The sequence below is a fragment of the Daucus carota genome, chromosome 1, assembly GCF_001625215.2.
Source record: "Daucus carota subsp. sativus chromosome 1, DH1 v3.0, whole genome shotgun sequence".
Taxonomy (NCBI): Eukaryota; Viridiplantae; Streptophyta; class Magnoliopsida; order Apiales; family Apiaceae; genus Daucus; species Daucus carota.
Window position 1 is genome coordinate 18,018,695 of NC_030381.2, and position 15,299 is coordinate 18,033,993.

At 37.1% G+C, this 15,299-nt stretch overlaps 1 protein-coding gene across 1 annotated transcript; it reads right to left on the minus strand.

Moving 5' to 3' along the window:
* Nucleotides 1-6,663: 6,663 nt before the first annotated feature.
* On the minus strand, nt 6,664-11,266 carry LOC108202361 (G-box-binding factor 4-like). The gene is made up of 4 exons (XM_017370745.2): nt 10,670-11,266; nt 9,491-9,562; nt 7,354-7,383; nt 6,664-7,156 (listed from the first exon to the last, which is right to left on the minus strand). The coding sequence occupies exons 1-4, from the start codon at nt 11,117-11,119 to the stop codon at nt 7,076-7,078; spliced, it is 633 nt and encodes a 210-aa protein (XP_017226234.1). The 5' UTR covers nt 11,120-11,266; the 3' UTR covers nt 6,664-7,075.
* Between the last annotated feature and the right edge of the window lie 4,033 nt (nt 11,267-15,299).

The following is a 15,299-nucleotide window of genomic DNA, read 5'->3' on the forward strand; positions in this document are numbered from 1 at the left end:
CAAGGGCTTGTGCTTTGTTGGCTGTTCGAGTGATGTACTCCAAATCAAATTCCCCCAGTCCAATGGACCAGGCAACAACTCTCCCCGAAGCCTCTGGTCGGCTGAGAATCTTCTTCAGCGGTTGGTCGGTCACAACTTGTACCATTCTTCATTGGAAATATTGTCGCAATTTTCGAGAGGCCATAATCAGCCCATATGCGAACTTCTCGGCGTTCGGGTATTGGGTTTTTTCATCTTTCGACATGTGGGACACATAAAATACTAGATGTTGATTCTGGTCATGCTCTTTGACTAGAACTGCCCCCAAAGTCCGATCGCTCACGGCCAAGTATAATTGATGAGTCTCAACAAGTGCAAAAACTGTTAAGATAATTATGTATATAATTAGCTTACTCAAATGTACAGCTGGTTGTTATCTTATTTGTAGGATAGGTTTATCGTTTCCTAGTTTACTGCCGTGTTTATAGCCAAAGATTATGGCTGAATGATGCTTTGTAAAACTGTATAAATATCAATGAGGAAGGAAGTAAATATTCACGGAAAACATTCTTTTATGGTATCAGAGCTTAGGGCGATTTCTTCCGCTGCACCCTAGCTTATTTTTCTGTCCTTCTTCTACTTCTTTCCTCTCTTTCAATGGCGGATTCCAAATCTTCTTTTCACCCCGCACTTACTGTGACCAATATCAAGAGCTCCATTAATATTGTTCTTGATTTCGAGAACTCACAGTACTTCACTTGGGCGGAACTTTTCAAACTTCACGCTCGTTCTAAGGGGGTTCTAGACCATATCCTTCCTCCTACAACTACTGGGAAGGACACCGAGAAGGCTCCTCTCACTACTGCGGAGAAGGAGTTATGGTCGACCTTAGATGCTGCTGTAGTTAGTTGGATATATGCCACGATTTCCAACGATCTCTTGCAGACCATCATCGAACCTGATGTTACGGCCATGGAGGCTTGGAATAGGTTGCGTGACATTTTCCAAGACAACCAACACTCTCGTGCCGTAACCCTTGAACAAGAATTCTCTACTACCAAGATGGAGGATTTCCCTAATGCCTCAGCTTACTGTCAGCGGCTCAAGAACCTTTCTGATCAGTTGCGGAATGTTGGAGCACCTGTGGATAATAATCGCTTGGTTCTTCAGCTTGTTTCAGGTCTCACCGAGGCTTATAAAGGTCTTGGTACCCTTATTCGACAGAGTACTCCTCTTCCTTTGTTCTACCAGGCTCGTTCTATGCTCACCCTTGAAGAGGCTGGTCTAGCAAAGCAGGTGGCCACCGGTTCGGCATCGGCAATGCTTGTCACTTCTCGTGACTCTGATGATGGGTACGACAATTCAGGTGGTGCTCGTGGCCGTAACACGCCACAACAAAGGAATGGTGGCCGAAAACAGAACGGTGGAAAGGGAGGTAAGTCTGGTGGCAAAGGGGGGAAGACTGGTGGCGGCCATAGTGGTCGCGGTGGTGCTGGCCAGCAGCAGCAACAGCCACCAACTTGGCAGCAGCAACAACAGCAATGGCCGCAGTTTCCAGGGTGGGGGTGGCCTCCACAGTGGCCTGCTCCTCCATGCCCGTACCCCACCCAAGGGTGGGCTCGTTCTCCAGGCCCGGTCAGGCAGCCCGGCATCTTGGGTACTCGTCCTCAACAGGCTTATGCTGCTTCAAATCAGTCAATGTCGTACACTCCTACAGACATCGAGTCGGCGATGCACACAATGACTTTGAGCCAACCCGATCCTTCGTGGTACATGGACACCGGAGCCACCTCTCACATGACATCCTCCAATGGTAATCTCTCGTCTTATTTTAATTTGAGCAATCATCCTTCTAATATTATTGTTGGCAGTGGTCATTCTATTCCTATTCTTGGTTGTGGTCGTGCTACTCTGTCCTCTCCACATCCTCCTTTATCCCTCAATAATGTCCTTCATGCTCCCAAACTCATTAAAAATCTTATTTCAGTTCGCAAGTTTACAGTAGATAATAATGTGACTGTTGAATTTGACCCTTATGGTTTCTTTGTGAAGGATTACCGGACGGGGTTGCCAATAATGAGATGTAATAGCGCGGGTGATCTATATCCTCTCACCAACACCAATTTTTCTTACTGTTCTTCTCCATCAAGTTTTGCGGCATTAGCTCCTTCTATTTGGCATGCACGTTTAGGACATCCCGGGTCGAGTATTTTACATACTCTTAGTAGCAATAAAAGTATCGAATGTCATCGTACTTCAAGTTCTAGTATTTGTCATTCTTGTGTTGTTGGAAAACATATTAAGTTGCCATTTTCTTCTTCTATGTCATCTACTACTTTGCCGTTTGATATAATACATAGTGATCTTTGGACTTCTCCTGTTTTGAGTTCTTCGGGACATCGTTATTATATGCTCATTTTGGATGATTTTACTAAATTTGTGTGGACTTTTCCCCTGGCTAAAAAGTCTGAAGTTTTTACAAAATTTTTGGCTTTTCAATCCTATATACGCACACAATTTGAGCGTCCAATCAAAAATATACAATGTGACAATGGGCGGGAGTATGATAATAATTCTTTTTGGAAATTTTGTGAGTCGAATGGGTTGTCTTTCCGTCTCTCTTGTCCTCATACGTCTCCACAAAATGGTAAAGCTGAAAGAAAATTACGATCACTAAATAATATCACTCGCACTCTTCTCTCTCATGCCTCCTTACCTCCATCTTTTTGGCATCATGCTTTACAAATGGCAACTTATCTCCATAACATTTTGCCTAGCAAATTGTTAGAAAAAAAATCTCCTCTTAGTGTTTTGTATCATAGGGAACCTTCATACTCTCATTTACGGGTCTTTGGGTGTCTTTGTTATCCTCTCTTTCCTTCTACCACCATACATAAGCTACAACCCCGATCCACTCCATGTGTATTTTTAGGCTTCCCTCCAAACCATAGAGGTTATAAATGTTATGATCTTTCCTCAAACAAAATTATCATATGTCGTCATGTGTTTTTTGATGAAACTGTGTTTCCATTTGCTAAGTTGCATACTCCTACTGCCAACACTTATGATTTCTTAGATGAAGGATTCTCTCCTTATCTAATTCATCATTTACGTGCTGCCGCATCTCCAGGGCCCAATCAAATGGACCCATCTCCATTGGGTGAACAACCCACCTCACCCTCCTCTTCCCTCCCAAACATGCAGTCTACTGTCCCCATTCCTCCACAGCCCACACCTCAACCAACCATGGTCACACGTAGTCAACGAGGTATTTTTAAGCCTAATAAAAAATATTGCAATGTTGCTACCACTTCTACAGTTACGAAATCCCCTGTTCCCCGTAACCCCATAGAAGCTTTACGTGATCCCAATTGGAAAATGGCTATGGATGATGAATTTAATGCTCTTATTAAAAATAAGACGTGGGAGTTGGTGCCCCATCCGCCTAATGCTAATGTCATTCGTTCTATGTGGATTTTTACTCATAAGGTGAAATCTGACGGTTCTTTTGAGAGGCATAAGGCTCGTCTTGTAGGTGATGGCAAAACACAACGGGTGGGCATTGATTGTGGAGAAACTTTTAGTCCGGTGGTTAAGCCTGCGACTATTTGGACTGTTCTGAGCCTGGCTTTATCAAAAACTTGGCCTATTCATCAACTTGATGTCAAGAATGCATTCTTACATGGTGAGCTCAATGAGACAGTATATATGCACCAACCAGTTGGATTTCGTGATTCCGCTCATCCAGATTATGTGTGTTTGTTGCGTAAGTCATTATATGGTCTTAAATAGGCACCCCGGGCATGGTACAAAAGGTTTGCTGATTATGTGTTGTCCATTGGCTTCATTAACAGCAAGTCTGATAATTCTTTGTTTATTTATCGCTCGGGCTCCCATACGGCATATTTGTTATTATATGTGGATGACATAATCTTGACAGCTTCTTCTCATGCTCTCCGGTTATCTATTATGTCTCTTCTTGGCTCTGAATTTGCTATGAAGGACCTGGGTCCTTTAAATTATTTTCTTGGCATAGCAGTGACTAGAACCAAAGGTGGTCTTTTTCTATCACAACGCAAATATGCAGAGGATATCATTGAGCGAGCAGGAATGTCGACTTGCAAACCATCAGCCACGCCAGTTGATACTAAGCCCAAGGTTGGGGCGTCTGGTCCATCCTATGCGCATCCCACCCATTACCGTAGCCTGGCAGGGGCATTGCAATATCTGACGTTCACAAGACCCGATATAACATACGCCGTCCAGCAAGTTTGTTTACATATGCATGACCCGAAGGAGTGTCATATGGCTGCCCTTAAGCGAATAATTCGCTATGTACAAGGTACTAAGGATCATGGTCTGCATCTTTATCCTTCTTCTACCTTGTCTCTTATCTCCTACACCGATGCGGATTGGGGGGGCTGCCCAGATACACGGCGTTCGACCTCAGGATATTGTGTTTATTTAGGGGATAATTTGATATCATGGTCTGCAAAACGCCAAGCTACATTATCCAAATCTAGTTGCGAAGCTGAGTATAGAGGAGTTGCAAATGTAGTATCCGAATGTTGTTGGCTTCGAAACTTACTGCTCGAGTTACATTGTCCACTCAGGAAAGCGACTTTAGTATACTGCGACAATGTAAGTGCAATCTATCTCTCAGGTAATCCTGTACATCATCAAAGGACTAAACACATCGAGATGGATATACTTTTTGTCCGGGAGAAGGTTGCACGTGGTGATGTCAGAGTTCTACATGTCCCTACGCGGCATCAAATTGCGGACATATTTACTAAGGGACTTCCACGTGTATTATTTGAAGATTTTCGGGATAGTCTCAGCGTCCGAAGCCCTCCCGCTTTGACTACGGGGGTGTGTTAAGATAATTATGTATATAATTAGCTTACTCAAATGTACAGCTGGTTGTTATCTTATTTGTAGGATAGGTTTATCGTTTCCTAGTTTACTGCCGTGTTTATAGCCAAAGATTATGGCTGAATGATGCTTTGTAAAACTGTATAAATATCAATGAGGAAGGAAGTAAATATTCACGGAAAACATTCTTTTAAAAACATTAGTGCTAAAAATAGAGCTATTAGAACCGAAAAGCAGTGAACTACATATAACTGTTATACTTTTTATGGACATGTCACGTTTGTAGACAAATTATAAAAAAAAGATAGAAGATTGAGATTGTAGACAAATTATAAAAATAAATTTTGAGGATATCGTTGGAGATGCTCTTATTCATTGTAGTCTCAATATTCTGAGTGAACAATTCACATCCCACACGCAAACGCTTCTATTCTACGAACTTAGAGGGTGTTTGGATGATTGGTGGGAATGAGAATGAAAGGTATGGTAAAGAGTAACCCAAGAGATGTGGAGGGAACGATTTACCCTCCAAGAGGGAATGAGGTTCTCATTACACACAAGAAATTTGCTAATTCAAACACAATGTTTGGATATGAGGTTCCGATTCCCGTTAACCGGACTCATTAATCATGAACCAAACGGCCTCTTAGTTGGTAAGTAGGTGTTTGTGAGTATTTGTTCAAAAATATTTGTGTTGTCAGAAAAAACGCCAAAACGCCGTTAAAAATTATTTTGTTATAAAAATTACATAATTGTTGGTACTTTTTTCTGATATTTGCATATTTTGAATTATAATATAAAAAATAATGTTTTTGATGAGTTTTGATAATAAAATATGGTGATAATCCGCAAAAACTGAAAATAGCTTTTTCTAAAAATACGAGGGACCTATTTTATCTAAAATTACAAAAACCTGTTTTTTCTAAAAATTCAAAAACTGCTATTTAGAAAATTAATTTTAGATTTATATACAGTTTTTAATCTATTTTTTAACACACAGCAGGCAGCGGTACCAATAAAGACGAGGGACTGAGTTGCATGAATGCATGCTTAGTAGTTCGGTGGAGAGACAGGTTACATATCCTCACTTGGGTTGAAAAGTCTTTCGATTCAGATATTAAGAGTAAAATACCTAACCCCCGGTGATGTTTCAAGAAAAACGAGCAACGCTATTATTTCTTAAATCAAGTTAACGGTCCTCGAATGTAGGCCAGAGGCTGTTGCTTCTTCCCGGCCTCCAGCTCATCTGCTTATAGAAAGTAATTTAACGAGATACATACCGTTTATCGATATATTTCAGCTCTTGAGATCGGAAATCGTTCATTAATAGTTTCAAATCCATGTGAACACCACGTAAAATACTGATTTGTGGTGATACTTATGCATTGACATGTAACGTAACTGGTAAATAAGAAAACAATTGATTTATGGTGATAGTCTATAGATTTGCATTATGACATGCAACTAGGTATTTAACAAAAGCACTGGGGCTAACAAGTGACACTCATATTTCATATATTTATGTTCAACGTCCCTGTATCCTTGTTATTGAATTTTAATGATTTATGACTTAAGAAATTCATGTAAACCGAAACTCGAATATCATAATTTACGGTGAAAAACAATTAGTCCTATTTATCCTGTTAAGAACTGAAAATGCGGGAGGAAACCTAGTGAATAAGATAAGTTTACCTCTGACAAGCCTGACCATTTATATGTCAGCGAAGCCAGGCTCCAAAGGTGAACACTAGGCTAACAAATAAACTTGCAAAGAGTTAGAGTTGGCATTTAATAAAAAAATGTACCAACTTCACAATCCAACAATGAACTTTCACGCAGGTTAGTTCATAATCATATAGCAAAAACCAAGGGACCTCCATACTTTGTAAGGACCCTTATATAAAACCAACAGATCGATACAAATGTAAGCCCAGCTTCTCTTCCCTTATCTATGAACTATGGGAAGTCTAGTTTAGAAGTCTAGTAATGCAACAGCTCTTATAAGATACTGGAAACTCGTAACAACAGTAATCAGCTATGGAAATTATGATATATGGGCTGTTGGCTCGTAACAGATCTATTTAGTGAACACGTTAATAAATTTAATACTCTAATAGGACAAGTAGACAACCAGTACTGAGAAATTTGTTTCTTCAGCACTGTGTCCTCCCTTTTTATAGTGAAAAGAGAATTGAATTATATCTCACCCACTTCATTGGTATTACCACTCCCCAGAATGAACTCTCCGCAGAGCACATTGTGGTTTTCGCTTTTCCACAACCGGAACAATTTTCTCCATGAGCTGCAAGGAACCCCAGAACATCAACAGCTTCTCAAATTGAGTGAAGTGTTTAAATCCATTAATTTAATATATTATAAAATTACTATATCATCTCCTTACATATAACTATGATATAACTTACAGAAAATTTCCCAACAATGATTTATACAAGTCGAGAATTTTGCGTTCGAAAAACAAGTTGCCGAAAAGAACCATACCTCTTTAAGCCTTTCTTTAATCCGCTCATCCTGGAAAGTGTCACCTCTTAATTGTTAGTTCAAGAACATTATATTCAAGAGAATAATAGATTAGATATAAGTTACGAGATCAGAAAGAAGAGCTAATATCATAAAGCTTCCAGTTCCAAATTCAACATGTATAAAGCTTATTCAAGGAGTAAACATGCTAACTAAACAGACTTAGTAATTGTAGTTTTAGAATATCAGTGTCAACAATCCAGAGGCAGATCTGCTTCTTCTATTCCATGACAAGTCATGTTACAATTCAGTAAGAAAGGCAAAAGTTCAGAAGTATATGAAGTCAGATGCATAACATTACTTGGTTAAAGAACTTCTAATTCAAAATTATAATTTTTTAAAAAATAAATATTTTAAGCCACCTAACTCATCACAATGTTTCAAACAGAAATCTAGCAACACTCTCAAAACAAGTATTTACACCTAATACTTGATTAGTGCAAGTTTTCTTCACCTTTGTAGTCTGGTGGTACTTCTAATAAATTATGCAATGCACCATGAAACTGAGCAACAGCTCATTATAAGTAATGTAGACAATGAAACTTGTTAGTTGTTACGATTAGAGTCTGTCCAATTACACGTCATGTGCATGCAAAAAGTAAACTAACAAGTATATAGAGTATTTATATACGAGTTTTCAACTCATAAAAATCATCACTAAAGATTGTTTGGTGTAAACAATTTGAAAGTCACCCACAAGGGTTTTAAACGAAAGCAAAGATATAAAGAGATAGAGATATGGGGGGATCCAGTGCAGAAATCAAAGTTAAAGAACCAAAATAATAATCTTAAGTTTCAAATTAAGAATACTGAATAACTCAGTTAACAACATGAATAACCGTGGTTTCAAAAGTATAGCTAGTAAGAAAATGACAAGGCATAAGATGACGTAATTTTATAGCCTTGATCAGATCGGTGATGTTCACTCAAAGTCTCTATTAGTGACATCTCTGCTTTGATAATGTGATAATTTTTATATAATTAAAGATGGAAGACAATCATTTCCTTCAACTATATTTTCCTTGGAAGTTTTAATATAACAGAACCTTAAACTATTGCTTTTTGCAGTCAATGAACAGAAAGGTTAGGATCGTCATTGCAACTAGACTATTCAGTATATTATAGCAAAATAATAAGTTGCAAGTGATCAGGAAGCTGGGAATAAGAAAAGTAAATAGCTACAACAAACAAGAACAATCAGCAGAAACGTACTACAATAGGTTCCAAGTTACCAATCATAAAGAAGGAAAGGGTTTGGAAACAAAGTAGTTACAAAGATAAAAGAAGTGAAACTAAGAAGAATTCAGCAAAAATATAATTAAAGGAACGGCAACATTGGCAATGTGCTACACGAGCTTGAAGCCAGTTGAGGATTCATTTTCCATCTGTGCACTATATACTCTGCCAACAGTGAACAATGTATAGAGCGCACACACAGTCACACACACACACACACACACACACATTTTTCTTGGATATTTTAGAACTTAATGTCTGCTACTTTTTTCTTACTGAACTCAGAGAAAGGCTTTTTAACTTTAGGAGATATAGCTCATGACCTGCATAACTTTATTTGGTTTCTCTGATAATCTGTAATCCTATTACAAGCTTCTTGTAATCATCAAGCAAACACAATTCCCTTACTAAAGGTAACCTCGCAGTCAAAAATAAGATGTTCCCAATAAGTTGCAAATGATGTGTATATATGTCCGGTAATGGAGTATTGCTCCCACATTACAAAGACGTAAATTGCAAAAAATGGTGCAACCTATTTACATCAATTGCTGACAAGGTATGTCTAGTTATGCCACTCAGATGTGTAGATTAATAATTGGGGGTTCCTATCCTAGAAACTCCGCAGAGAAGCTCAAAATAGTTATATCCCCAAGGTTTTCCAAATTTTATCACTATATCTCAAGAAGAAAGATATTTAAGACTCAAAACTAATCCAGTCAGGCTTCGGGAATCTTAATACTTTTTAAGGTGATAAATAATAAATGCTAAGACAGAACTCCAATACTAGTTCTCGAGAAAGAAGAAAGTAATGCCACCTCCATAATAAAATTCAAGTGCATAAATTTCACAGGTAAAGATGTACCTTCTCTTTCAACAATAATTCATTCTCTTCCTCCAACTTCATTACCATGGACTCTAATTCCACTTGATAAGCCTAAAAACACAACAAAACAAAATCATTTCACAAGCACACTTATTTCCAAACACAAACCTTGTTAACCCACACTTGATACAAAAATTATATCGACAAGTTGCAAACTATTTTCTCATTCATATATTTGTTGATTTCTGTATATATAATAAGTGCTACTCCCACCATCCCAATTTACTTGTCCCATTCACTTTTTACACGTAGTTTAAGGTGTATAGAAATGATTAATGAAAAACTTTTTTTTTTTTAAATTTCCTTGCTTCAAGTCAAAATTTATATACTAAAAAGTTTAGATTTTAGAGATAAAGAAAAAAATTTCAAAAATTATATATAAAACTATCATCTTCTTTATGGACCTTAATGGCTTAAAGTTCGTGAATGGGAGTAATTTCGAACAGGAAGCAAACTTAATTGTATTTTTGGAATCTTTTGAGGTGAGGTCAATTAAGAGAAATATAAATACCACACATACACCTTCACTACGGATATGGAATTACCACTACATTCAGCTTTAAACCTCACCATAAGGTAATTAAGGTAGACAGATCAATAATCTATCAGCAATTACAAACTACTTACGCACAATCACGTCATAAATACACTAAAAATCTTATTTATATATTCGACAAATTCAATAAATACATCAGAAAAATTCCATAGCAAAAACGACAAAACCTCACTTATTTAATCTATCAGTGAAGTACGGACTACTTTCATACAATGACATCATAAATACATTAAAAATCTTATTCACACGTTCGATAAATTCTATAAATACATTAGGAAAATTCCATAGCAAAAAGCAACAAGACCTCACTTATATAATCTATGAGCGATTTAGAGACTACTTTCATACAATGACATCATAAATAGACCAAAAACCTTATTCGCACATTCGACGAATTCTACAAACACATCAAAACAAATTCTGCAGCAAAAAGCAACAAAACTTTACTTATATGATCCATCAGTGAATTACAGACTAGTTTCATACAATGACATCATAAATACACTAAAAATTGAATACACACATTCGACAAATTCTATAAACACATGAAAACATATTCTGCAGCAAAAGCTCACCAAATACATCAAATTCAAAAGTCTCACCTGTTTGCGCTCCCGCGACCTGGCAGCCGACTCGCGATTCTTAATCATCCTCCTCTGGCGTTGCATAACAACCTTATCCAACGACTCCACTCTCCTCTTCCCTTTCCTCCCTTCCTCCACTCCGCTCCGCTCCGAAACAATTCCTCCGCCTACCGCTCTCCCATAAACTCCAGCATCGCTCCACAGCCGCTCCACCTTGACGACCTCCGTCTCCTCCACCTTCGCATCCGCTTTGGCCAAAAAATCCTCCAGCGTCATCAGCTCGCCGTCATCGCTCGGCTCCACCTTGAGCTCCTTCTTGGCCGTCTGCGCCACGATCTCGCCCCACACCTCGTCCACCGTCTTCCGGCGAGGCGGCGGCGAAGTGGAGGAGGAGCTGAAGATGCCGGAGATGGAGAGAGTGAGGTCGGTGGCGTTGGAGTCGAGAGGCTTGAGATCAGTGGACGCCATAATTGGGCGGGAAAATTGAGGAGGTAGTTATGGTGATGATTGGGGTGTCTAGGGATTGGAGAAGAAGGAATTGGGGGAAGTTGATGTCAATTGTCAACAGTGGGTGTTTAGTAGTACTAATCATTGAGGAGATAGATGTCCAGATGGACTGCCGCTGTTATGTTTCTGACTCGCTTGACTTTAATTTTAATCTTTTAACCGCCGATTTTATAATTTAATCGTCATTTGAATTTTTATTTAATAAATTTTAATGATTTATTATAAAAGTTAAGAATTTCAAGTGGGAACGATTTAAGAAAAAATATTTAGTTTGAATTAAATTTCATGAAAAATCTGATTTGTCGGGTTATATGCGATTTCTACGTTGTTTGAGACATATCTTGAATTGGATCTTACGATGTATGTAAAATTAATGGATTTTTTTTTGAACTTCGAACTAGTCGAAGAGGTAAATCTAACTGGAAAAGTTCATAAATTGAGGTGCACATACAAATACGAATTTTGAGAAAAAATCCTACTCGATTTTATAGTTTTATATGATGAGGAGACTTTTATTATTCTTGGTATACTATTAGATTAGGAATAATTAGCAGCAAAGCAATATAGACAGAGAATAAGTGGGAAATCATGGATATTTTTCTTGAAAGAGTTCTGAAGTTTAAAAATTTTCTTCTCTCCTTTTGTTAGTTAAATTATGTATATTTATAGTAGTTGTTTTGTTTATTTAATTATTAGCAACTACTAGTTTCTAATATTTCATAAAAACCAATGTTTGTATTATGATCTTGGCTTCATTTTTATAATTATTTAATTAATTATGACTAATACTTATTGATTATATTTTTTTCATGTAAATTTGTGTGTTCGACGATATCATGAATTACTTCTATGTGAATGGAAGTATGATTGACAGATACACTATTAGAGGCACCCATACAATTAACATAATTGAATTTGAGCGTTACAACATCAATGCATCATTGATTTTCTGAAAGCGTTACTGTTAGGAATATGTCGATCTTGATGATATATCAAAACATTTAATATAATTTAACTTGTATTTAAATATATCAACGGATATCATACTATTTGTAGTATCTAATGATCATATAACCCCAACAACCAATGTTAAGATATTATAATCTAACTAGTGCTTTTCAATATTAGTAATTGATAGAATAATCTTAATTGCTTTCAATTTTGCAATTGGAGTAAATGTCTCATCAAATCTATTTCTTCTTCTTGAAAATAGCCTTTAGCGACCAATCTTGTTTGTTCCCTGTGACTATGTCATTTTCATCCATCTTGTTTCTGAATACTCATTTTATGCTTATGAAAGACCTGTCCTTAGGCCTAGGTACTAGCTTTCATACCTTGTTTCTCTCAAACTGATTTACCTCTTCTAGTATAGCTAAAATTCAATCTAGATCTAAAAAGGCCGCTACCACTTTTGTAGGTCCTTCTTGTGATAAAAAAAAAACTGATATACAAACATTCATCCAAAGTAATGCTTTTAGTTTTGACACCTCCCATTGCATCTTCACTTATGAGCTCAAAGGGATTATCTCTAGTTGTTATGAATATGTCAATCTTGATGATAAGTCTTACACTCTGTTTGGATGACCTGAATGAAATGAGTTTAGCCCAGAATGGAATGGGCCATTCCATTCCAAAAATAGAAATTCTGTTAATTGGCCCAAGGAATGGAATAGCCCATTATTTTATTCATTCCAATCCATCAATTAATCCGACAATCAATTCATTTCTGAAAGTGCGGGTTAAGCCCATTCCATTCATTCACGCTTTCCGCCTCTCTCACGCATCTCTCTATCCGCCTCTCTCACTCTCTCGCATCTCTCTCTCTCTCTTCCTCGCATCTCTATCTCTCATCTCTCTCTTCCTCGCATCTCTCTCTTCCTTTTCTGCCTCTCCCCCACTCTACACTCTCTCTTTATCTCTTTTCGACTAAAAATTTTGTGAATCCATAATTCATCTCCTTTGAAGACGAAGTTTAAGCCTCAATCACATATTTTGGAGCTTCGATTGCTCTATCCAAACAGGTTTTAAATCTATCGATTTAGATAAAATATTTATCTTATTTATGGTAATTTTTTTGGAGCTTATTATGTATGTTTATAGCCTATGCTTGTATATATACATTCCATTTTTTCTTCGATTTATGTATGTTCATAACTCGTTATATGTGTGTATGTTTGTATGCTGAGATGATTTATTTGTGCGTATATGTCTGTATAAATTTAAACAGGACTTGTCGTGTTTATATATGAATGCTTGTTTGGTCCATTTCACCGTGTTAAAGTATTTTTTTAGAATGTGTGCTACTTGTTTGAGTAAAAGCCTCTAAGAACAACAACATGGTTATATGCCGTAATGGCACGTATTCCGTTCAGTAAAAGAAATTCTAGGCGAAAGAAGAGAATTATGCTATATATGGTGTGGCTGAAAATGATTGCTTTGATATCTTGGTATTTTCAAATGATTGTTGTGTTAGGGACTAGGGTAGCACTAAGACCAAGGTACTCAATTTTTAAGATGGAAAGAATTCACTATGTTGATAGGTTAGTTAAACAAAGTGATGATACGTGTATTATAAATCTTCGGATGGATATGAAGACATTTCATAAATTATGGATAAAAAAGAGATGGGCTTTTTAAGAGAATATTTCTGTTCCTATACATGCAGAATTGAAATGGCTAGTGATATGGAATCAAATAATTCATCAGTAGAAAGAGGCGCTGGAAAAAATAAAAGGAAATGGACTGAAGATGAAGATGGAAAACTAGTCGAAGCTTTGATGAAGACGCTAAAAAAGGATTTCGATGTTGTGTACGACATCTGCTATGGAGCAAACAGTTCGGGGTTTGGATGGAACGCAGAAGACAATGTTCTTACGGCACCGAGGGATGTCTGGGTTCAATATCTTAAGTTAATTAATTATCACATATAAATTCTGATCCTTAGGCTGTCCTCATTTCAAAATGCCATTGTTTATAGTTCCATCAAGGGATCTGCTTTAAATTCTAATGCTCAATTGTATCGTTTTAGATTACTAATGTTATTTACTTAATTTGAGATAACTGCAAGTCTGGAAACTTGAAATGTTATGTTACTTGATGGATATGAATTTGTAATGTGAATAAGATTACTTGTGTTATCTGTTGCATGTTAAAGCGTACATAAATCAACACTAGGATCTAAACTGTACCATATTGAGAGGTAATCTAAAATTATATTCGTAATATATGTTTATGTGTTAGTTTGATAATGGCTGCATTACAATCTAATTTGAAAAACAGTTAACCAAGTAGTGATGGTATGTACTTCTTTCCAAAAAAAGAAAGAAAAAAGAAACTGGTAAGTTCTAACTAAGTAGCAACATGAGTATCTAACTGGACAAGTGTTCCTGTAGCTTCCTCATTCTCTCACTAATTTTGGTTCTTCCAACCTGAAGATAGTTCACTGAGTTACATAGCAACCAGACGAGGTGCGCAGATGAATTAGCGGCCAGTAATGGTGTAGATGCTATATTGATTTTATTATGTTTTCTTTTCTGCTTCAAACTATATTCCTTAAGAAACTGCTTCTTTCGTAAATTGTCATATTTGTAGTCTGATGCTTCTTTAGTAAAGTTTATTTGTTCACAATTGAAGCTTAATGGAGCTATTGTTGTGGCTTGTGAAAGTTGTGGATAATACATATTTGTTTTTAGTTGTGCAGGTTCATCCTGGAGCAGCTAAATGACAGAATACTGCCATGCCATCATTCAAAGAACTTTCAGTTATTTTGGGAAAAGATAGAGCAACCGGAAATATGGTTGAAAATCTTGAAGATGTGGTAGGAGAATTGAACGCTGAAGATGCTGATGAATTATCTCTTTAGGAGGACCTGCAACGAAGCACACATTCAGACGAGTCAACAAGCAAGAAAAGGAAGATAGGAAATGTAGAATCATTGTTGGAAGCTGTGTATGCTGCTTCAGACAGGATTTCCAATCAGTTTGAGGCGTCAACCAAGTTACTTATTGCAACAGAAGAAGATATGATGCAGAAAAAGAAGCAACTAAATGACGAACTATCAAAAATTCCAAATCTCACAGTATTGCAGAAGCTTCAAGTTCCAAAGAAAATAGCCAAGGACGAAGATCTTATGATATTGTTT

Coding starts and splice junctions, on each gene's coding strand:
- LOC108202361 (XM_017370745.2), bottom strand. CDS start 11,119: ATGGCGTCCACTGATCTCAAGCCTCTCGACTCCAACGCCACCGACCTC. Junction 7,384..9,490: donor AATTATTGTTGAAAGAGAAG/GTACATCTTTAC, acceptor GACACTTTCCAG/GATGAGCGGATTAAAGAAAG. Junction 7,157..7,353: donor TTAAAGAAAGGCTTAAAGAG/GTATGGTTCTTT, acceptor GGTTCCTTGCAG/CTCATGGAGAAAATTGTTCC.